At 43.4% G+C, this 24,092-nt stretch overlaps 1 protein-coding gene across 2 annotated transcripts in view; it reads left to right on the forward strand.

Moving 5' to 3' along the window:
• The first annotated feature begins 13,475 nt into the window (after positions 1–13,475).
• Positions 13,476–24,092, forward strand: part of CNOT10 (CCR4-NOT transcription complex subunit 10) — a 60,775-nt gene continuing 50,158 nt past the window's right edge. The window contains exon 1 of one of the 2 annotated variants that reach the window (XM_061127681.1): positions 13,476–13,777. In XM_061127681.1, coding sequence (XP_060983664.1) covers positions 13,756–13,777 — 22 coding nt within the window. In that variant the 5' untranslated portion in view covers positions 13,476–13,755. The remainder of the gene's footprint in view (positions 13,778–24,092) is intronic. The other variant, XM_061127680.1, reaches the window with a different exon arrangement.

Below are 24,092 nucleotides of genomic sequence, written 5' to 3' on the forward strand. Positions count from 1 at the left end.
CAGCTCTTCCATCTCCCACCGCCTCTCCCTCCTCCAGGCAGTAACTCTTCTTGCCTGTTCACTTGATGCCAGCCCCTGGATGCCAGGTATTATAGTGTCTTCCTGTACTTTTCAAGATATTATACTGTAAGGTTAAAATGTTTACTTATTTTTTTGTGTGTCTGTTATTTTTTATGTATTTTTGTGTGAAAAGTCTTGTAAAACTATTACAGTATAGTACTGTATAGTCAACTGTGTTAGTTGAGTACCTAGGTTAACTTTGTTGGACTTATGAACGCATTCTTTGAATGGAATCCATTCATAGGTAGGGGACTTACTGTACTGCCTAAACAAAAGGACTTGTGGTCCTATTGTTCTTCCCCCTTTTTATTGATAAACGAAAAGGCAAAGGTAGAAGGCATACTCCAGGTTGGCAAAGCTCTGAGACTGAACCACCTGGATTGAAGAGGAGAGACAGGAGGAGGAAACATGAGGTTGGCATGCACCAACCTGGCATGCACCAACCTCAATCTGGAGATTCAGAGAGAAACAAGTCACAGAAGAGACATTTCTACAGAAAGACAGTGGCTAATTCTTTCAACAAATACAGACTGAGAGAGCAGAGTGAGAGCCCACAACCAGACTCACTATGTAGCTACTCGTTTTTATCGTTCAGCCAAGCTCTTAAAATTCACATCGGAACTGGACCCACAATGTTTAAACCTGACACTCCAAGGGGAGGTATTATCTTGGTCAGACCAGTTCAGTTCAGTTCAGTCGCTCAGTCGTCTGACTCTTTGAGACCCCATGAACCTCAGCATGCCAGGCCTCCCTGTCCATCACCAACTCCCAGAGCCCACCCAAACCCATGTCCATCAAGTCAGTGATGCCATCCAGCCATCTCATGCTCTGTCATCCCCTTCTCCTTCTGCCCTCAATCTTTCCCAGCATCAGGGTCTTTGCCAATGAGTCAGCTCTTCACATCAGGTGGCCAAAATATTGGAGTTTCAGCTTCAGCATCAGTCCTTCCAATGAACATCCAGGACTGATCTCCTTTAGGATGGACTGGTTGGATCTCCTTGCAGTCCAAGGGACTCTCAAGAGTCTTCTCCAACACCACAGTTCAAAAGCATCAATTCTTCAGCACTCAGCTTTCTTCACAGTCCAACTCTCACATCCATACACGACCACTGGAAAAACCATAGCCTTGACTAGACGGACCTTTGTTGGCAAAGTAATGTCTCTGCTTTTTAATATGCTGTCTAGGTTGGTCATAACTTTCCTTCCAAGGAGTAAGTGTCTTTTAATTAGCCTCTTTTCATTTCATGTGGTCAGATAACACATTCTCAAAGCAACTGGGCTTAAAATGCTGAGCCGAAACATACAACAGTATAACTTGTGATGGGGTGCCACCTAGCGGTCAGTGGTAAATTTATGTTTTCAAGTCCGCTTATAGGCATGCGAAGTTGATTCAGTTTTGTCCGACCCTTTGCGACCCTATGGACTGTAGCCTGCCAGATTCCTCTGCCCAGGGGATTCTCCAGGCAAGAACACTGGGACGGGTTGCCATGCCCTCCTCCAAGGGATCTTCCTGACCCAGGGATTGAACCCACGTCTTTTACGTCTCCTGCACCGGCAGGCGGGTTCTTGACCACTAGCACCACCTGGGAAGCCCAAGATGTAGGTATGTAGGTATACACACCTGTCCCAAAGGTCTAAACTCACTCTGTCCAGTACATCTGTAATGAGAGCCACATATGTGGGAGGTGTATGGAGAGTCGGGGACCAGGTTCAAGGCCCATTCTGAGGTTTAGTGTGATAAGATCTTGGAATAGGTGCAGCAGTGGCTGTAGACATGGGCACAGGTTCCTCAAGAATGGACAGTGCAAGATGCGGCTAGGTTTTGAACCGGAAGGCCTGCACCCAGGCCGCTGATCAGGTCTAAGGATCTGGTGAATGATCCCCGAGACTGCGAGGCACTGAACCTTGGCTGCATCCACAGCTCTGAGTTCAGGAATGTCACGGACCAGGCTGTGTTTACTGAGGTTCGGCAGGGTGATGACCAGTCACGCTGAGGGTACCCCACAGCGAAATCCCATAGGATTTAGCTGCTGTGTTGGTGAGAGTCACCTGGCCTAGCACATCCCAGGCTGATACAAACACACAGAAGTCTAGGCCTAGGAGGCGCCGCTGACTTCCTGGAGGCTGACTATGACCCTGGATACCCAGACGTTCCATCTGCACCTCACTCCATCTCCAGCACACACATCTACGGTGAGATTGTTTAGGGTCTGAAGCTTGCACTTCTCTTCATCCCACAGAATGCTGCTGATCAACTAGCTTTTCTGACTGCTCGGTTCCTTCTGAATCCCCCAGGTAGGTAAAACACATTGGGTTGACCCAATGGATGACTGGGCTTGGCCTTCCTTCCCTTGGCGCCAACAACTAACATTTATCAATGCAGCCGACAAGTCCCAGGGAGGAAATGAGGCTGTCCTGTGTGGGTGGGGCAGAACAGCCTCCTCTCCATCACAGAAGGTCCAGGGACATTTAAAACAGCTGTTGACAGACTTCCCTGGCAGTCCAGTGGCTAGGACTCCTAGCTCCCAGTGCAGCGGGCCCAGGTTCGATCCCTGGTCAAGGAACTAGATCCCACACACTGCAACGAAGAGTCTGCATGCCACAGCTAAAGATCCCACATGATGCAAGAAAGATCGAAGATCCCCAGTGCCACGACTAAGACCCAGTGCAGCCAAATAAATAGCTATTTTAAATTAATCAATTAAAAAATAAAACAGCTGCTTAATGTTACCTCTTAATGGGCAATGGCCAAGCAGTCCTAAACACAAAGAAAGAACATGAAACAATTCATAACAGGGATTTACAGGTACTGACCTACCTAATAAATTGGGCATTCCTGAAGGAGGTTGACTGGAGTGACAGACAGCAGTTCTGGAAAGAAAAATGACCATGAGAGAGAAGTCTTGTTAATTTACCTAAAGAGTATCCGCATTTGGCTTTTCTTCCATTGGCCCCTTCTATTGACAAATTATGTCTGCACAGCTACTGTGCAATGGAAGACAAGGTTCATGTGTAAAGATGTTGTAAGACTGGTTGAAATACCAGAAAATTAGGAAATATCTCAATGATCATTGTGCAGGATTTACTAGATAAATCAGGACACACTTATACCATAGAATACTAAGTAACCATTGAGGAAAAGGTAGAGAAAACAACAAAAGGACAAAAATATATGAAAAAGAAGTTTTTAAAACACTCGATGAGCATGCGTGCTAAGTCGCTTCAGTCATGTTCGACTCTTTGCAACCCACCAGGCTCCTCTGTCCATGGAATTTTCCAGGAAAGAATACTGGGATGAGTTGCCATGTCCTCCTCCATGGGATCTTCCCAACCCAGGGATCAAACCCACGTCTCTTATGTCTCCTGTACTAGCGCCACCTGGGAAGCCCAAACACTGAACATCAGGCAATCCCTGCGGGACAGGAAACAAACAGAACTCTTAATATGGCCTGTCTGAAAGGAGTCATCCCCGCCCCTCATTCTCTCTGCTCAAGCCACAGTGAGTCTATGTTCATCTCTCACACTCAGTAGCATCCCTCCCATCACAGGCCTTTGCACCTGCTCTTCCCTATACCTTGTTCATTTCTACCTTTCAGATCTAGCTTCTTTAGGCTTTCTCTGAGTCTCCTGACTCCTGGACTAGGTCACATCCCCCAGAGAAGCACCCTTAGAACAGTATTTTTCTGCTCCTTCTGCTTCTCGTTTATTACAAAATATTATCTCATACACATGAATATACACATGAATACCAACATATTAACCCTGATGATATCACAATACCAACATTTCTAATATAAACTTACAGTTTTCATTCTATGTTCTTACAGGATTTAAGTAGGACTGTAAATAATGAAATAGTAACTTTAGATGACACAAGCAAAAATCAAATCAGATTTATCCCTTAGTTTCATTTAGAAACTGAAGCAGTTAGGATTAGTTTCAGCATTATGTGATAGAACATCCAAATTTACAATGAATAAATCTTGCATGCAACATATACATAAAGACAGTCTGGAACTGGTATGGAGTGTCTAAGATATCATTAGGAATGCAGGTTCTTTAAGCTTTACGCTCCTCCGCCCCAAAGACCTTGGCCTCAGGGTCTAAGATAGCTATTAGAGTTCCAGCCATCACATTTACAATCCAGACAGCAGGATGGAGAATTGGGAGAAAAGAGAAAAAGAAGACACGCAAACTACCTTTCAAAGCAGTAGTTATGTGGTTATACCTGGCTGCCAGGGAAAGCAGGAGAAGGGAGTGTTTGACAAGTGAAAATTACATACTGTATGACTTTGGGGTTTTTTGTTACAGTCAGTGTTTTCTTTTTTATTGGAGTATAGTCGATTTATAATGCTGTGTTAGTTTCCACTTACAGCAAAGCAAATCAGTTACACACATACCCACACTTTTTTAGATTCTTTTCCCATATAGGTCATGACAGAGTATTGAATAGAGTTCCCTGTGCTATACAGTAGGTCCTCATTAGTTATCTATTTTATACACAGTAGTGTGTATCTGTCAATCCCAATCTCACAATTCATCCATCCCACTCTCCCCTGACTGTATGACTTTGAAGATGAACGCATTTGGGGTAAGTGGCTAAGAGTCTCTACTTCAGACATGTTCACATTTTACATATTTTTACAGGTGGGGGGATGTGCGAGTCTCAGGAACTTAAGGCACTGATTATCAGGGGTAAGTGGTTGGAAAAGGGTAAAAAAGAGAGGACACGGGGGATGGGGCAGTGCACGTGAGATGAGGGCTACATCCTCAGGGTGGCTTCTTGTTCTAGAATCATGGTAATGTGGGTTGTGAATTGAGAATGGCTAGTAAAGGGTACAGGGCTTCTTTTGAATATGATGAAAATGTTCTAGAATTAGAATGCGGGGGTGATCGCACATCTTTGTGAATATATTAAAAACCACCAAACCGTGCACTTTAAATAGAATTGTGGGACTTCCCTGGTGGTCCAGTGGCTAAGACTCTGTGCTCCCAATGGAGGGGGCCTGAGTTCGATTCCTGGTCAAGGAACTAGATCCTACATGACAGAGCTAAGAGTTCACATGCCTCAAATAAAGATCGCATTGGCTGCAGTGAAGCTCGAACATCCCGCGTGCTATAACTAAGACCCAGCACAGTCAGATAAATACAAATAAATATTTAAAAAAAATAATAAATAAATAGGTGAGTTGTATGGTACATGAATTACATCTCAATAAAGATACTTAAAAAAATAAATAAATAGATGAGTTGTATGGTACATGAATTACATCTCAATAAAGATACTTAAAAAAAAAAGAAGCAAGGATAAGCAAAGAAACTGATGAACATCAGTTCAATTCAGTTCATTTCAGTCGCTCAGTCATATCTGACTCTTTGTGACCCCGTGAATCACAGCACGCCAGGCCTCCCTACCATCACCAACTCCCAGAGTTCACTCAAACCCATGTCTGTCGAGTCGGTGATGCCATCCAGCCATCTCATCCTCTGTCGTCCCCTTCTCCTCCTGCCCCCAACCCCTCCTAAGCTTCAGGGTCTGTTCCAATGAGTCAACTCTTCGCATGAGGTGGCCAAAGTATTGGAGTTTCAGCTTCAGCATCAGTCCTTCCAATGAACACCCAGGACGGATCTCCTTTAGGGTGGACTGGTTGGATCTCCTTGCAGTCCAAGGGACTCTCAAGAGTCTTCTCCAACACCACAGTTCAAAAGCATCAATCCTTTGGCACTCAGCTTTCTTCACAGTCCAGCTCTCACATCCATGCATGACCATTGGAAAAACCATTGCCTTGACTAGACGGACCTTTGTTGGCAAAGTAATGTCTTTAATATGCTGTCTAGGTTGGTCATAACTTTCCTTCCAAGGAGTAAGCATCTTTTAATTTCACGGCTGTAATCGCTATCTGCAGTGATTTTGTAGCCAGAAAAAATTAAGTCAGCCACTGCTTCCACTGTTTCCCATCTATTTCCCATGAAGTGATGAGACCAGATGCCATGATCTTAGTTTTCTGAATGTTGAGCTTTAAGCCAACTTTTTCACTCTCCTCTTTCACTTTCAACAAGAGGCTCTTTACTTCTTCTTCAGTTTCTGCTATAAGGGTGGTGTCATCTGCATATCTGAGGTTATTGATATTTCTCCCGGAAATCTTGATTCCAGCTTGTGCTTCATCCAGCCCAGCGCTTCTCATGATGTACTCTGCATATAAGTTAAATAAACAGGGTGACAATATACAGCCTCGACGTATTCCTTTCCCGATTTGGAACCAGTCTGTTGTTCCATGTCCAGTTCTAACTGTTGCTTCCTGACCTGCATAAAGGTTTCTCAAGAGGCAGGTCAGGTGGTCTGGTATTCCCATCTCTTGAAGAATTTTCCACAGTTTATTGTGATCCACACAGTCAAAGGCTTTGCCGTAGTTAATAAAGCAGAAATAGATGTTTTTCTGGAACTCTCTTGCTTTTTCAATGATCCAGAGGATGCTGGCAATTTGATCTCTGGTTCCTCTGCCTTTTCTAAAACCAGCTTGAACATCTGGAAGTTCACGGTTCACGTATTGCTGAAGCCTGCCTTGGAGAATTCTGAGCATTACTTTACTAGCATGTGAGATGAGTGCAATTGTGTGGTAGTCTCAGCATTCTTTGGCATTGCCTTTCTTTGGGACCGGAATGAAAACTGACCTTTTCCAGTCCTGTGGACACGGATGAGTTTTCCAAATTTGCTGGCATATTGAGTGCAGCACTTTCACAGCATCATCTTTCAGGATTTGAAATAGCTCAACTGGAATTCCATCACCTCTACTAGCTTTGTTCGTATTGATGCTTCCTAAGGCCCACTTGACTTCACCTTGCAGGATGTCTGGCTCTAGGTGAGTGATCACACCATCGTGATTATCTGGGTCGTGAAGATCTTTTTTGTACAGTTCTTCTGTGTATTCTTGCCACCTCTTCTTAATATCTCCCATGATATAATGAAGCCTTTAAAACTGATCTCGGGCCAGCTGTCAGGGCAGGTGACAGGTTCAGTCCTTGAACTGGGAAGATCCCACATGCCCCGGAGCAGCTCAGCCCGTGCACCACTATTGAGCCTATGCTCTAGAACTCAGGAGCCACAAACACTGAAGCCCAAGTGCCCTGGAGCCCACACTCCACAACAAGGGAAGCCACCGCAATGCCGCATCAGTCGTGTCCGACTCTGTGTGACCCCACGGATGGTAGTCCTCCAGGCTCCTCTGTCCATGGGATTCTCCGGGCAAGAACACTGGAGTGGGCTGCCATGCCCTCCTCCAGGGGATCTTCCCGACCCAAGGGTTGAAACAGCGCCTTTTATGTCTCCTGCATTGGCAAATGGGCTCTCTACCACTAGCGGCACCTGGAAAGCCCTGATGAGAAGCCTGCACACCACAATTAGAGAGTAGCCCCCGCTCGCCACAACCAGAGAAAAGCCTGAGCGGCAATGAAGGCCCAGCACAGCCAAAAATAAATAAATAAAAATCTAAAAATTACAAAAGTGATCTCTAGGGCACAGGAAATACTGACCATAAAGGAAGCAATACACCAGATCTCAAAGGAGGGATCTTCTATTGGACTCTAATTTCATCAACCAGTCAATGAAAGAAAAAATAAAAGGGGAGGAAACTGCTCTAAATTAAGAGGAACATAAGACTTAAAAGCCTTATAAGAAACACCAGAGACATAACTAAATAAAAGGGATCTTGTTTGATCCTGATTTTAAACAGAAATTATAAAGAGTATTTTTCTACAATAGAGGAAATTTGAGTACAGCTTGGTAATTGAATATTAAGGAATTATTTGAAATTTTGTTAGATGGGATAATGACATTGTGGTTAGGCAAGAAAGTATTTGGATATCCCTTTCGAGGTTGCATACTGAAGTGTTTAGAAGTGAATGGGTACGATGTCTGGGTCTTGCTTTAAAATATTCCAGCAGCAAAACATCAGAAGAGGAAAACAGTAGGCAAAACAAGTCCATGATGAGATGAAGCTGGGGGTGGACACACAGAATTTGTTACATTTTCAGCAAAACTCCATCTTATAGTGTGCAGCCCAGAGAAACTCTCATAATCGTGCACATGGGCAAGGGTGGGCTCTATGGCTATATTTGCAATTTTTTGTTCCACTTTTTGGGTTAGCCAAAAGGTTCATTCAGGTTCTCCCAATAAAATGAAAACTGGAAATGACTTAAGAGTCTTGTCCATAAGAGACAAATCAGCTAACGTGATGAGACGGTCCTGTCAGCAGTCACTTCCTGCTCCTCCTACTTGATGAAACCCCGATTTTATTGATCCCCCACATCAATCTTTTGTGGATGCATCACAATGAACCCAAGGCACACATTGGAATCTCTTTTGCCAGTAATTGATCCAGCGGTGGGCAGGCAACCGATTTGACCAAGGAGAACGAAGGGAAGATTTTGGTGAGAGGCTTCTGGGGACAATTCACTACTGCATTGATTTTGAGACACATTCTTTCATTTCTGAAATCGGCAGGCTTCTCACAATCAGTCTGTCAGAGGACTGCTATGGTGTGTCATTCCCCACGTGTGTGCAAACTTGATCCAAAAGCCTACTGGTTTGTGACATCTGGGAAGAGCCAGAAAGTGTCAGAACTAAAACCTACAGAATGGGACTCCTCGAGTTAACTGTGGTGATTCTGTGAGGAGATGGCTGTCCTGCCTGTATTCCTGGGAGCACAGAGAGTGATGTCTTGGGGAAGAAGACAGACAGGGAAGGCACTGAATTGAAAAGCAATTTAAAGTGGAACTCTGGTGGGAAGATGTTCTGAAAATGCCATAACTAACTTATATCACTTCTATTTTCTTGTTTTGTATGCTCAAGAGTAATATATAATATTTTTAAATTTTATGTCTTTGTCTCAAAGAGGTACCTTATAAGCATCAAATAAAAATTCTAAGGGATAAGAAAGGATTAAGTCAGGTTAATTGTTGGCGCTCTTTATTTTTAATAGTAAATTGATAGTATCTCGGGTTTGACGGAACGTGGTACCTACTTGATAGAGAATAAAGCTAGAAAAGGAAAATGCTTTGCCCTCTTTGTCTACTTCCTGCTTTGGGTACCAAGACAGGCAAGAGTATGATGCTCAGAGTTACGGCGGCTATCTTGGGACCACAAGAGGAAGACAGACAGAATCCCAGGGATGCCAAATTGCATCTTGACATTGTGAGTTACTGACCTACCACTGGAATAGTCTACCTACAGACTACTCATCAGTGAGATAATTAATGCCTTTTCCTGCTTTTTAAAAAAAATTTTGGCCACGCTGGGTAGCATGTATAATCCTAGTTCCCTGACCAGGTATCAAACCCACACCCCCTGCAGTCCCCCTGCAGTGGAAGCATGGAGTCTTAATCACAGGACCACCAGGAAAGCCCTTTATCATTTATGAGACTTTTATGTAGGGATCATACCACCAAACTATAAGCGATAATGATTTGGTGGAATACTGAACAGTAGTTAAAATAAATTATACATGTTGTTTAAGTATATATTACATGTTTATGATATATTTTGTATAAATATTATACATTATGAATATATATTTTTGCAGGTTCACTCCCTGGATCTGGAAGATCCTCTGGAAGAGGGCATGGCAACCCACTCCAGTATTCTTGCCTGGAGAATCCCATGGACAGAGGAGCCTGGCGTGCTGCAGTCCATGGGGTTGCAAAGAGTTGGACATGAGTGAGTGAACTGAACTGATGAATATATGTTTAAATCTTAAAAAATGCAGGGTTGGGTTAAAATAGTTTCATAATGGCCCTATCAGTGTGATGTTTATATAAAGTTGAATGAATGAAAATAAATTTTTTTATGCGTATATTATGTTTTAAACACGGACTTCAGGGACACATACCATCTTTAGAACAGTGGCTATCTCTGGGAAAGGAGTAAGGGAAATAAAATCAGGAAGGGAATATAAACTGAACTCATCTATACCAGTGATGATTTTCAAAAGAAAATGTGGCGAACATTGACACTGGCCAAATCTGAGTGGTAAATAAACATCATAGCATATTCTGTACTTCCCTATGTTCTAAAATCTCTCATCATCATGATAAAATTTTAATTACTCAATTTTCCCATATTTATAGTTGCAATAATCTTCCAGAATTCATGTTTCAGAGAGTAATAAAAATATGTTTAACATATTTTTTCTTCACTTGTAAATTGGAAATGTCCTTAAGGAAAAGAAACCACTGAGTCACTAAAAAAAAATTCTACCTAGGCAGTTTGACACAGAATCAGATATTGGTAATGTTTGTACAACTTTGTGAATATACTGCAAACCATGAAATTGTACATTTTATTGGGTTGGCCAAAAAGTTTGTTCAGTTAATAATGCATTGTTCAATAAGGGTCTTGGTGAAAATGAAAATGTGCCTTTCTTACTTAAAACTATGTGAACTTTTTGGCCAATCCAATAAAAGGGTAAATTGCATGGTATGTGCTTATATCTCAGTTTTAAAAATTAGATACCCAAAAACAATGACTTTTTATTTTTCACGCTTCTGGGGGTTGACTGAGCAGTTTTTCTGCTTCTTATAATGGGAGCTAGGATCACTCACCTGACTGCATTGACCTGGCAGCTGGTCTGGGTTGAAAGGTTCAAGAAGGCTTCACTGTTATGTCAGGAACCTCGGTGCTGGCTGTCAGTTGGGGCATCTTGGATCTCCTTCCCATAGTCTTTAGCAGGACAGTCTCACAGGATGGCAGGTGAGTATAAGAAAGGAAAAGTGGACGCTGCCATGCCTTTCAAGGGCTAGAACCAAAATTGGCTCAGGATCACTTCTGCATTCGGTTGGTCCAAGCAAGTCTCAGCTCATCTTCAAAGCGGGGAGAAGAGCAGTATGCGTCTATTGGGATGGGAGGAACTGCTGGCAACCATCCTTGGAGACAGGCTCCCACAAGTGACAAGGACCACATAGGTTTGAGGCACTGTGGGTACACAGTCAGACCATCACTCGCTGGACGTGAACTGACTCGTCATGGCTGGTGACACAGCAGAGGCCACCGACATTCTCCATCTCCCACTTCTGAATTAACTCTTCTCCCTCTCTGTAAATGAGGGAGAGCTGCCAATATTGAAAGATGAGAGAAGAGACCCGAGATGTCTTCAATACAGTCAAATTCCAGAAACTTTAAAGCTGAATACAGAGGTTAAGATAACAGTTGCTTATAGTCTTGTTACTTGGGAAAGTGGGTTAACATCTGGGCCTCATTTTCCTGATCTGTGAAATGGGTAAGGACCCACAGGGGGGACCACACATGAGCAAGTGAAAACTGGCTCTGCTGACAAGCCTGGAGACTAAGAAAGTGAGACACAATTCTGCTAGCAGAACACTCCCAGCTGGACATACAGAGCTCTCACAGGATACGAACATGTTCAGAGAAGCTTATGCCATGATTGTTGCGGCAACAAGACAGAAACAAAGCCCTCCACAAGAGCAACAATGATGGAACACCCTCTTCTTCTGACACAAGTGATGCTGCCCCTTGACCAAGGATAACTCCAGCCTTGCTCTAATCCTCCTGCCTCCTGGATAAAAACTAAGACTCTGGAACTCTGATTGTCTGCTTCCTGAATGCATCTAATTCCAAACTGCCAACTCACCAACTTCCCTAATCTCTCTTTAAAATCATCCAGCAAGTGCCCAAATTCTATCAATTTCCTGCCAATTCCGTTTTTATTGAGAGGCTCCTCACAGCAGCAAGATCAATAAACACTTCAGGTGTCTTTTTATGTGGGTTCTAACATACTCATCAAAAGACATACTAGAATATTCATATTGGCCTTATTGGGCATAGAAAAAATACCCAACTACTCAGCAATAAATGAATACCTCAATTATGATACATTTGTGTAATGGTACATTACGTAACAGTGAGAAACTAATGTCGCTCAACAACATGGTTGAATCTTGTAAGATGGAGCAAAAGAAGCCAAATTCTCAAGAAAATATGCTGTGATCCACTCTTATTAAGTTTTTTTTATTTTATTTTATTTTTTATTTTTTCTTATTAAGTTTGAAAACAGGTGAATAATCAATGGTGTTAGCCATCAGTTAGGAATCACCCTTGTGGGGGGGATGGGAGGAGGCACGAGGGGGCTTGCGCAGGTGGGTAGTGTCATCATTTCTCTGGGTGCTGGTTATGTGGATATGCTGAAATGATGAAAATTCAAAAAACAGTGTTTATGCTTTGTGTACTTCTCTGTGTATATGTTAATATGAATTAGAAGGGTTTTTTTTTTTAATGGGCAACCGTGTTAAAGGGACATGGAGTAAACCTGAAAAAGCTCCCAATTAACAAAGCTGAAACAATTTGAGCAACAAAATAATGTAGTATTTGGTTATAACCACAATATAAAATAAATGTCCATGTAAAGAGGATGTGGTTTACATAAGCAATGGAATACTATCCAGCCATTAAAAAGAATGAAATAACGCCATTTGCAGCAACATAAATGGTTAGTCACTTTCGTAATCTTTCTCCCTAAAACCTATTACCCTAGTCTCACCATGAAAAAAAATGTATAGACCCAAATCCAGGTCCATTCTTCAAAAGTCCTGACCAGTACTCTTCAAAGCTGTCAAAGTCATCAAGAACAAGGAAAATCTGAGAAGCGATCACAGTCAAGAACAGCCTAAGGAGGGAACTCCCTGGCGGTCCAGTGATTAGGAATCTGATGCCCGCCTAGGTTAGATACCTGGTGAGGGAAACTAACATCGCACAAGCCGCGGGGCATAGTAAAAAAAAAAAAAAGCCTAAGAATACATGAGTAAATTTAATCTGGCGTCTTGGACAAGATCCTGGAACAGAAAAGGGGCACTAGCTGAAAAAAAAAGTTTTTAAAAATTTTAAAACACTGAATTTAGTTAATAATAATATACCCACCGAGGTGGTTTCTCATATGTGACAGACGTACCTCCGTAGGGTATGTCTCGAATAATTATTCAAGCTCCTCACAACAAGATGAGGAGTACACAAGCTCCAAGTATCATCTGCAATTTTTATGTAAATCTAAAACTTCTAAAAGAAAATGTTTTATTTTGCTTTCAAACACGGACCTGCAACTGTGCCTGCTCACAAAGCTGTGAGAAATTATTACAGGTGTACAAGCCAAGTGCAAGGCTCAATGCTTAACACATAGATATGAGGTGTAGTTGTGGTTTCACGTGAAACAAGGGACAAGAATTCGCATACTCACCAATCGTGACCAGTATAAGCACAAGGGACCCTGTACAGCCCAGCCCGTCCCGCACACGCGCAGACGCGGGGGCGGGCGCACGCCGGCCGGCGCGCTCACGCCGTGGGGGCGGGGCACCGAGGACGCTGGCGTAGGGCGGGGCCAGGCGCAGTTCCCACGCCTGCCGCGGCGCCCGGAAGTAATGTGTCAGGGGACTCCGCGGGGCGGAAGCCGCGCGTAAGTGGAGGCGGTGGCGCCGCCGGGGCAGGGGACGCTGGTGTTGTTGTTGCTAGACGACGCGAACTAGCCTTCGTCACTTCCTTCGCCCGCCGTCTGCCCACTCCCCAGGCCGGAACCCAGGGGCCCGGAGCCGGGGTGGGCGCAGGCTCGTCCTCCGACGTCCAGGACAGCAGCCAGCTGGGCAGCTGGAGTGAAGGCCACGCCACCTGCAGGGAAGAATCCGAGCCGAGGCGGGAAGATGGCTGCAGACAAGCCTGCAGGTGAGGCGCCCGCGCCCGCGCGCTGGAGCGGCGGGAGCGGGCAAACCCTGCGCTGCTGCCGCGGGGCCCCAGGTGGGGACTTCGGGGCTACTCCCTTTGGGGCGTGCGTTTCTCTCCCTTAGATCCTCCCTCCGCCGCCGCTAATGTGAGTCTTTGGGCCCCAGGTTCAGTAGTTTCTTACCAAGTGCAACATGAAGCCGCTTCTGGTCGCCTTTGCCTTGCTCTGCCGAATATCTTTGGTTTAAAAAGCATGAATCCAGATGGCCGTTTCACAGACTTTTCGACTTCTCTCTGGGGAAGGCAGAGCAAGGAAACTTCAGCCCGGAGACGCAGCTGCCGTGATGCCCGTGGCTCAGGCTACGACGCTTAACCTGGGTGGCTTCGGCCACACCAGCCTGCCTGTGGTCAGTGACGTCCCGTGCAATTAACTTTGTGAAAATCACTTATTGAGATAGACATAACATTATCGTGTCTCACTTCGGTCTGTGCTCTCTGAAAGTGAAAGTGAAGTCGCTCAGTCGTGTCCGACTCTTTGCGAGCCCATGGACTAACGTAGCCCACCAGGCTCCTCCATCCATGGGATTCTCCAGGCAAGAATACTGGAGTGGGTTGCCGCTTACCTTCTCCAGGGGATCTTCCCGACCCAGGGATCGAACCCAGGTCTCCCGCATTGCGGGCAGACGCTTTAATCTCTGAGCCACCCGGGAAGCCCATGTGCTCTCTAGGGTCTTGTTATTTAGAACCTTTTTCTCCCTAGTTCATCAAGATTAACTAATCTCGACGGGTTTGTTTATGGATTACTACTCCACTCCTAGAATCTTCTCCATTGAGGAATATAAAATTCTTTCCTGCCTACCTCTGGGACGATCTTGGTACCTGTTTCCTGTAAGAAAATACTGTTCTCTGTGGCATCCATCCACGTTTTGTTGGAAGGCGCTTAAATTATAGGTTTTAGGAGTGGTCAACACAGACTTTTCACAATAAAATGTATATATTTTTTAAGAAGGAAAAGAAAATGTGCTGCAGGGTTTTTTAATTAGATCCTGATCTCAATAATTGACAAACTGGATTTGAAATTAAAGTGAGCCAATCCTGATACATGCATGTGTGATCAGGTGCTGATTCTTTTCAACCCCTTGGACTGTAGCCCGTCAGGCTCCTCTGTCCATGAAATTTTCCAGGCAAGAATAGTGGAGTGGGTTGCCATTTCCTACTTCAGGGAACCGTCCGGATCCTAATACAGGTACAGATAAGTAAAATCGTTAGAGCATCTCTTCAGTAATCTAAGAAAAACAAGAGAAAAGATCTAGAAAGTGGGGCTAAGCATTTAGAGCACGCTAGAGAACTTTAGGTAGGCTGGTCAGGAAAAGCCTCTCATGAGGTGATATTTGAGCCGACACCCCAGTGAAATGGAGTGAGCCTTATGGAATGGGGAGGGTTGGGTTGAGAGAAAGTTCCACGCAGGGAATAAGCTTGGCCTGTCCATGTCTGGACCAAGGGGACCAGCATGTTGTTGTTGATCAGTTGCTAAGTCACATCCTACTCTTTGTGATTCCATGGATGGTTGCCTGCCAGGCTCCTCTGTTCTTCACTCTCTCCCAGAGTTTGCTAAGATTCTTGTCCATTGACTCCATAATGCTGTCTAACCCTTTCATCCTCTGCTGCCCCCTTCTCCTTTTGCTTTCAATCTTTCCCAGCATCAGAGTCTTTTCCAGTGAGTCCACTCTTCACATCAGGTGGCCAAAGTATTAGAGTTTCAGCAACAGTTCACCAATGACTTTTCAGGCTTAATTTCCTTTAGTATTGACTGGTTTGAATTCTTTGCAGTCCGGGGGGCTCTCAAGAGTCTTCTCCAGCACCACAGTTTGAAAGCATGAATTCTTAAGCTCTCAGCCTTCTTTATGGTCCAACTGTCACATCCCTACTAGAAAAACCATGACTACTAGAAAAACCATAGCTTTGACTATACATACCAGTCTATCAATGCTTCCACTTTTTCCTCTTCTATTTCCTGTAAAGTGATGGGACCAGATGCCATGATCTTAGTTTTTTGAATGTTGAGTTTCAAGCCAGGTTTTTCACTCTCCTGTTTCACCCTCATCAGGAGGCTCTTTCATTCCTCTTTGCTTTCTGCCATTAGAGTGGCATCATCTGCGTATCTGAGGTTGTTGATACTTCTTCCAACAGTCTTGATTCCAGCTTGTTATTTCATCCAGCCCAGCATTTCACACGATGAACTTTGCATAGAAGTTAAATAACCAAGGTGACAATATACAGCCTTTTTTTACTCCTTTCCTAATTTTGCATGTCAGTTGCTCCACGTCCAGTTCTAACTGTTGCTTTCTGAGCCACATACAAGTTTCTCAGGAGACAGTTAAGGTGATCTGGTAATCCCATCTCTTTAAGAATTTTCCACAATTTGTTGTGATCCCCACAGTCAAGTACTTTATTGTAGTCAGTGAAGCAGAAGTTTTTCTGGAACTCCCTTGCTTCTTCCATGTTCCAAAGAACAATGACAATTCCATGTCTGGCTCCTCTGCCCCTTCGAAACCCAGCTTATACACCTGGAAGTTCTCAGTTCAGGTGCTGTTGAAGCCTAGCTTGAAGGATTTTGAGTATTACCTTACTTACATGAAATGAGTGCAATTGTACAGTAGTTTGAACATTCTTTGGCATTGCCTTTCTTTGGGATTGGAATGAAAACTGACCTTTTCCACTCCTGTGGCCACTGCTGAGTTTTCCAAATTTACTGGCATATTGAGTGCAGCACTTTCACAGCATCATCTTTCAGGATTTGAAATAGCTTAGCTGGAATTCCATCACCTCCACTAGCTTTGTTTGTAGTGATGCTTCCTTCCTAAGGCCCACTTAACTTCACATTCCAGGATGTGTGGCTCTAGGTGAGTGACCACACCATTGTGGTTATCTTAGTCATTATGACCTTTTTTGTATAGTTCTTCTATGTATTTTTGCCACCTCTTCTTAATCTCTTCTGCTTCTGTTAGGTCCATACCATTTCTGTCCTTTATCATGCCAGTCCTTGCATGAGATGTTCCCTTGATATCTCTAATTTTCTTAAAGAGATCTCTAGTCTTTCCCATTCTATTGTTTTCCTCTATTTCTTTGCATTGGTCACTTAAGAAGGCCTTCTTGTCCCTCCTTGCTATTCTCTGGAAGTCTGCATTCAGTTGGGTATATCTTTCCCTTTGTCCCTTGCCTTTGATTTCTCTTCTTTCCTCAGCCATTTAGAAAGCCTCCTCAGACAGCCACTTTGCCTTATTACATTTGTTTTTCTTTGGGTTGGTTTTGTTCACTGCCTTCTGTACAGTGTTACAAACCTCTGTCCGTAATTCTTCAGGCACTCCAGATCTAATCCCTTGAATCTATTCATTATCTCCACTGTATAAGGGGTTTGATTTAGGTTATACGTGAAAGGCCTGGTGGTTTTATCTGCTCTCTTCAGTTTAAGCCTGAATTTTGCAGTAAGGAGATCATGATCTGAACCACATTCAGCCCCAAGTCTTGTTTTTGCTGACTACATACAGAGTCTGCATCGTTGGCTGCAAAGAACATAATCAGTCTGATTTCGCCATTGATCATCTGGTGATGTCCATGTGTAGAGTCGTCTCCTGGGTTGTCGGAAAAGGGTGTTTGATATGACCAGCATGTTCTCTTGACAGAACTCTGTTAGCCTTTGCCCTTCTTCATTTTCACTCTGTGGCCAAACTTGCCTATTATTCTGGGTTTGTCTTGACTTCCTACTTTTGCATGCCAATCCCCTATGATGAAAAGGACATCTTTTTTTTTTTTTGGTGTTCGTTCTAGAAGCTCCTCTGTCCTTGGAATTCTCTTGGCAAGAATACTGGAGTGGGTAGCCATTCCCTTGTTCAGGGGATCCTCCTGACCCAGGGATCAGTCCTGGGTCTCCTGCATTGCAGGCAGATTCTCTACCATCTGAGCCACCTGGAAAGCCCATAGGTCTTCATAGAACTGGTCAGCTTCAGCTTCTTCAGCATCAATGGTTGGGGCATAGACTCTAGTTACTATGATGTTGGATGGTTTGCCTTGGAAACGAACTGATTACTTCGTTGTTTTTGAGATTGCACCCGAGTAATGCATTTTGGACTCTTGTTGACCATGAGGGCTTCTCAGTTTCTTCTGAGGGATTCTTGCCCACAGTGGTAGATGGTCATCTGGATTAAATTCACCCATTCCCATCCACTTTAGTTCACTGATTCCTAGAATGTTGATGTTCACTCTTGCCATCTCCTGCTTGACCACGTCCAATTTATTTTGATTAATGGACCTAACATTCCAGGTTCCTATGCAGACTTTACAACCACACACATCCATAGCTGAGTGTTGTTCCCATGTTGGCTCAGCCACTTCATTCTTTCTGGAGCTATTGGTAATTGCCCTCTGCTCTTCCCCAGTAGCATATGGGACCCCTTCCCACCTGGGGGGCTCATCTTCCAGTGTCATATCTTTTTGCCTTTCATACAGGTACTCATGTCCATGGGTTCTCCAGGCAAGAATACTGGAATGGATTGCCGTTTCCTCCTCCAATGGACCACATCTTGTCAGAACTCTTCACTGTAACTCATCGTCTTTGGTGGCCCTGCATGGCATGGCTTATAGCTTCATTGAGTTACAAAGCCCCTTCGCCACAGTAAGGCTGTGATCCATGAAGGGGAAAGCTGACCAGCATATCCCTTCTCCATTTAGGACATTGTCTCTCCCCAAGGTTTACCATTCCTACTTGTCCATATCAGTGCACTTGCCTGGAATGACCTTTTTAGCTCTGAAATCTATCTAGTTTTCAAGTCTTAACCTCCGTTATTCTTCTACGTAATCATTCTTTGGTTCACCAGAATTGAATGCCAAGCCCTGCCTTTGATGTTGAAGAAATGTATGTGACACAGTCCCTGCTTTTGACTATCTCCTCTTCAGTCTGTTAGAGACAGCCCTGAAATAGTGACACTCCTATTTGGGAAGAGCTATGTGATATGTGTCACAGAAAAATACTGTTTAGAATGATTTGGGACCTGTTGCTTTCATTGGTTTAAGCTTATAGCCCACCCTGTAGGAAGCTTCCTGCCTGGATAATGAGGTTGACTTTGTATTAAGTAAGTAAGGATAGATTTATATAAAACAACACTGGAAGCCCAGAAACTGAAACCAGATAATGTTGTGGTATTCAGTTCAGTTCAGTTGCTCAGTCGTGTCTGACTCCTTGTGACCCCATGAACTGCAGCATGCCAGGCCTCCCTGTCCATCACCAACTCCCAGAGTTTACTCAGACTCATGTCCATCGAGTCGGTGATGCCATCCAGCAATCTCATCCTCTGTCGTCCCCTTCTCCTCCTGCCCCCAACCCCTCCTAAGCTTCAGGGTCTTTTCCAATGAGTCAACTCTTCACATGAGGTGGCCAAAGTATTGGAGTTTCAGCTTCAGCATCAGTCCTTTCAATGAACACCCAGGACTGATCTCCTTTAGGGTGGACTGGTTGGATCTCCTTGCAGTCCAAGGGACTCTCAAGAGTCTTCTCCAACACCACAGTTCAAAAGCATCAATTTTTTGGCACTCAACTTTCTTCACAGTCCAGCTCTCACATCCGTACATGACCACTGGAAAAACCATAGCCTTGACCAGACGGACCTTTGTTGGCAAAGTAATATCTCTGCTTTTTAATATGCTATCTAGGTTGGTCATAACTTTCATTCCAAGGAGTAAGCGTCTTTTAATTTCTTGATTGCAGTCACCATCTGCAGTGATTTTGGAGCCCCCCAAAATAAAGCCTGACACTGTTTCCACTGTCTCCCCATCTGTTTCCCATGAGGTGATGGGACCAGATGCCATGATCTTAGTTTTCTGAATGTTGAGCTTTAAGCCAACTTTTTCACTCTCCTCTTTCACTTTCATCAAGAGGCTTTTTAGTTCCTCTTCACTTTCTGCCATAAGGGTGGTGTCATCTGCATATCTGAGGTTATTGATATTTCTCCTGGCAATCTTGATTCCAGCTTCTGTTTCACCCAGCCCAGCGTTTCTCATAATGTACTCTGCATAGAAGTTAAATCAACAGGGTGACAACATACAGCCTTGACGTACTCGTTTTCCTATTTGGAACCAGTCTGTTGTTTCATGTCCAGTTCTAACTGTTGCTTCCCGACCTGCATACAGGTTTCTCAAGAGGCAGGTCAGGTGGTCTGGATTCCCATCTCTTTCAGTAAATATTCACCAGTTTAGCCTACCCTGCCAGGCACTGCAAAGTCTCTGTCCTTAGTAATTAGGATTTCCAAGCTGTGAAAAATTGTGACGAGGGACTTGCCTAAGGATTCAGTGGTTAAGATTGCACGCTTCCTCTACAGGGAGTGTGGGTTCCATCCCTGGACAGGGAACTGAAATCTCACATGATGCATGGTGTGGCCCCCCCAAAAAAAAAATGTGAAGAGAAAATAAGAGGATAGAGGATAACTGTGAGCAGGGATCCTACTTTGAGTGGATTGATGAGAGGAGGAAGGGCTCTGTTAGAGACGACATTCGAACAAAGACCCTAAGATAAAGAGCCAGCCGACCGAATGGGGGAAGAAGGATACAGGTGGGAGGAGTATCTACTGTGCAGACCCCTTGGACAGCAGGAAGACCCCCTGGAGCATAAGCACCATGAGGACAAGCACATTTGTCTCTTTAGTCGTGTGCTACCTCCAGCTCCTAGACCAATAGCTGGTGTATCAAAGCACTCAACGTGTTCATAGCCTAGTAAGCGGAGGACGCATGGCAAGAGGCCAAGTTAGAATTGTGGCAGAGGCCAGCTTCTTCCAGCCTTATACAGGCCATGGAAGAAGGTGGAATTTCTTTCTAACTAAAGAGGAGCCTTAGAGATTTCAGCAGGGGCCTCCAGGATCTTTTAGTGGCAGCGTGTGAGATCTAGTTCCCTGACCGGAAAGAGAACCCGGGCACCCTGCCTTGAGAGTGCAAAGTCTCAGCCACTAGTCCATGAGTTCATGTTTTAAGTGATCCAGGTAAGAACTGATGAAGAGTTAGGAGCCTGGGGTGTGACATCAGACAGCCTAGGTTCATCCTGCTTGTGCCACTTATTTGTGTGACCTTGGGCAGATTTTAAGAAACCATTTTTTTAAGCCTCAGTTTTCCTGTGTGGCGAAAGAGAATGATAATATCTACTTCACAGTTTTGGAAAGAGGTTAAATGGGCTCAACGTAGGCCCTGGTTTTTAAAAATGCTGACCAGTGTTACTTTAGGGTAGGGGTTGATGGAGAAGAGAGGCAGGTGTGAGAATCGTTGAAGGAGTGAAATTGACAGAACTTGTGGATGATTGGGAATGCTTGGTGAGCATGAAGCCTTGCTACTTGAAAAAGGTTCTAAATTAAACCTGTTCTTCATTTGTAAAATGGGGTCCTAATAGTCTCTTAATTTATTCCTAGTAGCTTCCTGATTTATTTACCTCACCTGGTTATAGCTTGTGACGATCAGCTGAGGTAAGGTGTGTGTTTGCTGATTACGTGAAAAAGGGAAAGACGACCAGATGAGTAATTGGAAGTCAGGAGAAGAGTATTTAAAGATGGCTTTGAAATCTTGAGCCAGAATGACTGTAAAAATGTCAAGAAGACATGAATGGACCTGGTGACTGTCATATAGAGTGAAGTAAGTCAGAAGGAAAAAGACAGATATCATGTCTTAAAGCGTATATGTGCAATCTGAAAAAATGGTGGTATAGACGATCTTATTTACAAAGTAGAAATAGACACACAGACATAGAGAACCAAAATATGGACACCAAGGGGAAAGGAGGAATGTGGGATGAACTGGGAGACTGGGATTGACATATATATTCCTACTGATACTCTGTATAAGAAAATAACTAATGAGAACCTGCTGTCCAGCGCAGGGAACTCTGCTCTGCGGTGACCTGTATGGGGAGGCAGCCCAGAAAAGAGGGGGCGCATGTATACGTGGAGCTGATCCACTTTGCTGTACAGCAGAAACTAACAACATTGGAAAGCAGCTATACTCCAGGAAAGATTTTTTTTTTTTTAATGGTAGGAAGAACAAACGAAATGAGAGAACTTGAAGCCAAGGCTACTTTTATTTTATTTAAAACACCCCAACATTTTGATTGTTATTAAGTATATAAGGAAAAAAAGATGAAGTCCTCTATCACTTCTGCCAAGTCTCACTCTCCAGGTAACTGAGTTTGTGTGTTCTTCCAGACTATCCAAGCTCACATCAAATATATGTTCATACACACACACACACACACACACACACACACACGTGTCCGACTCTTTGCGACCCCATGGACTGTAGCCCTCCAGGCTCCTCTGTCCATGGAATTCTCCAGGCAAGAATACTGGAGTGGGTTGTCACCCCTTCTCCAGGAGATCTTCCCCACCCAGGGATTGAACCCCAGTCTCCCACATTGCAGGCAAATTCTTTACCACTTGAGCCACCAGGGAAAACCATGTATATGTGTATATGTATGCAAAAGAAGAAATAAACTGTGCAATGCTGTCTTGCCATTTGCTTTTTCCAAGGTCCAGTAAGGAATCTGTGTTTTTTTAAACCTTTTTATTTTTTAATCAAAGTGTAGTTAATGGAGTCTGTACATAGTTTTTAAGTGATCTACATAGGATATTTTAAGTGTTTTTAACATTTAAGAATTTAGTGTTATAATTCTGGAGAAGGAAATGGCAACCCACTCCAGTATTCTTGCCTGGAAAAGTCCATGGACAGAGGAGTCTGGCGGGCTGAAGTCCATGGGATTACATGACTGAGCATGTGTGCACGAGGGTGGAGGGAAATGGGTTGGTAGCAATAAAGTGGTAGAACTAAAAAAAAAAAAAAAGAATTTAGTGTTATAATTCCAACTTAAAATGTATAATTGAGTAAATAATTGACTTAGAGTTGTGATTGTAAATTTAAGCCGTTCTATATTATTGCATGCACATAATTAAAGAGTCACTGTTTTCATAAGCTTAATTTTTTAGATTTATAAGCTGTTTGAGTTCTTAGGAAATTTTGTATTTTCAAGTCAAAGGTTGTTCCTAAAATGGGTTATATTAAATTATTTAAAGTAGTTAAAATTTTATGTTTGAAAGGGTAAGTGAAATCAAACATTCATCACAGCCCTTTAAAATGAAAACTCCAAATAGGGTAAGATGTCTTAAGTTGAATGTGAAAGTTTGAGGAAAAATCTCAGCTTTTTGAATTCATAAATTAATAAGTATTAATATGTGAAAACTAGAGTAAATCTGTGCCCCCAGACTACTCTCAGGTATGAAAATAAAAATGCTTATCCGCGCTGGTGGTGTTCTGCTTTGCCTGTCTTCCCCAGTGTATGCTGATATTCCTGGTGCTTGCTATTCATTCTGTCCTTTATGTCTTCTGAGTTCAGGTCTGTGGCCTTGCTGGTCACCATGGTACTCCTCTGAGCTGTGGAGAAATCGGCCATCCCATGTAGGACTTTGCTAAGACACGTATACTGGTCCAGTGATAGAAAACCACATGTGAGGTTTGTGAACCTTAGCTGGATGGTGGCTTTGGTAAACCTGAATTATTTTTCTTTGAAATGGCATCCTTCTTACTTAAAATTTTCTTTCACAAAGGCATCAACACTGTTTTGCGAGTATAGCAGCAGACTTCGTTAGGCCTTCATTTCTTTTGTCTTGGCGGGAAACTTTTCTTTCTTGAACCTCATTGGAGCTCTATTTGGAAAAGTGTAACTTGTATGGAAGATGCTCCTCCAATCAGATTTGAATCATTAACATTCTGTACTAGAATCTGTCTGGGCTTTCAGTTAACTGACTTTTTTCAGTTTGGGGAAAGTGGTGTGTTTCTTTTCTACTTAGTTTAAACCTGATTGTTTGGTTAGAGATGAAGCCTGTTGGCTTAAAAAGCGTCAAGGTTTGTGTGCCAAAGAGCTCTGTACGCCTCCATGGTCAGCCCTGTTCATTAGGCCAGAGTAGAAGGAAGGTCAAGCTTATGGATGAACGGTCATATACTCTTTCAATTGGCAACGGAGACTATTTTTGGACAAATAAAGACACATTGTGGAACTATGTGCAGACTCTTTCTGGTAAGAAGTCAGTAAGTTACCTCCAAAATGAATGTTTTAAAGACTGTTCCTTGGAGATAACTTGAAAAGTGCATGAAGATAAGGAAAATAAAATTTGTAATCCCATTGAAATAGGATTTTTTTCCCTTAAGTTTTATCTTGAAGTAAAAGAATATAGGTAGAATAATGGCTGGTTAACATGTAAGAGGCTGTTTATGAGCTCAGTTCTCTAAAATGTCTGTT

This window comes from Dama dama, chromosome 24, assembly GCF_033118175.1.
Source record: "Dama dama isolate Ldn47 chromosome 24, ASM3311817v1, whole genome shotgun sequence".
Taxonomy (NCBI): Eukaryota; Metazoa; Chordata; class Mammalia; order Artiodactyla; family Cervidae; genus Dama; species Dama dama.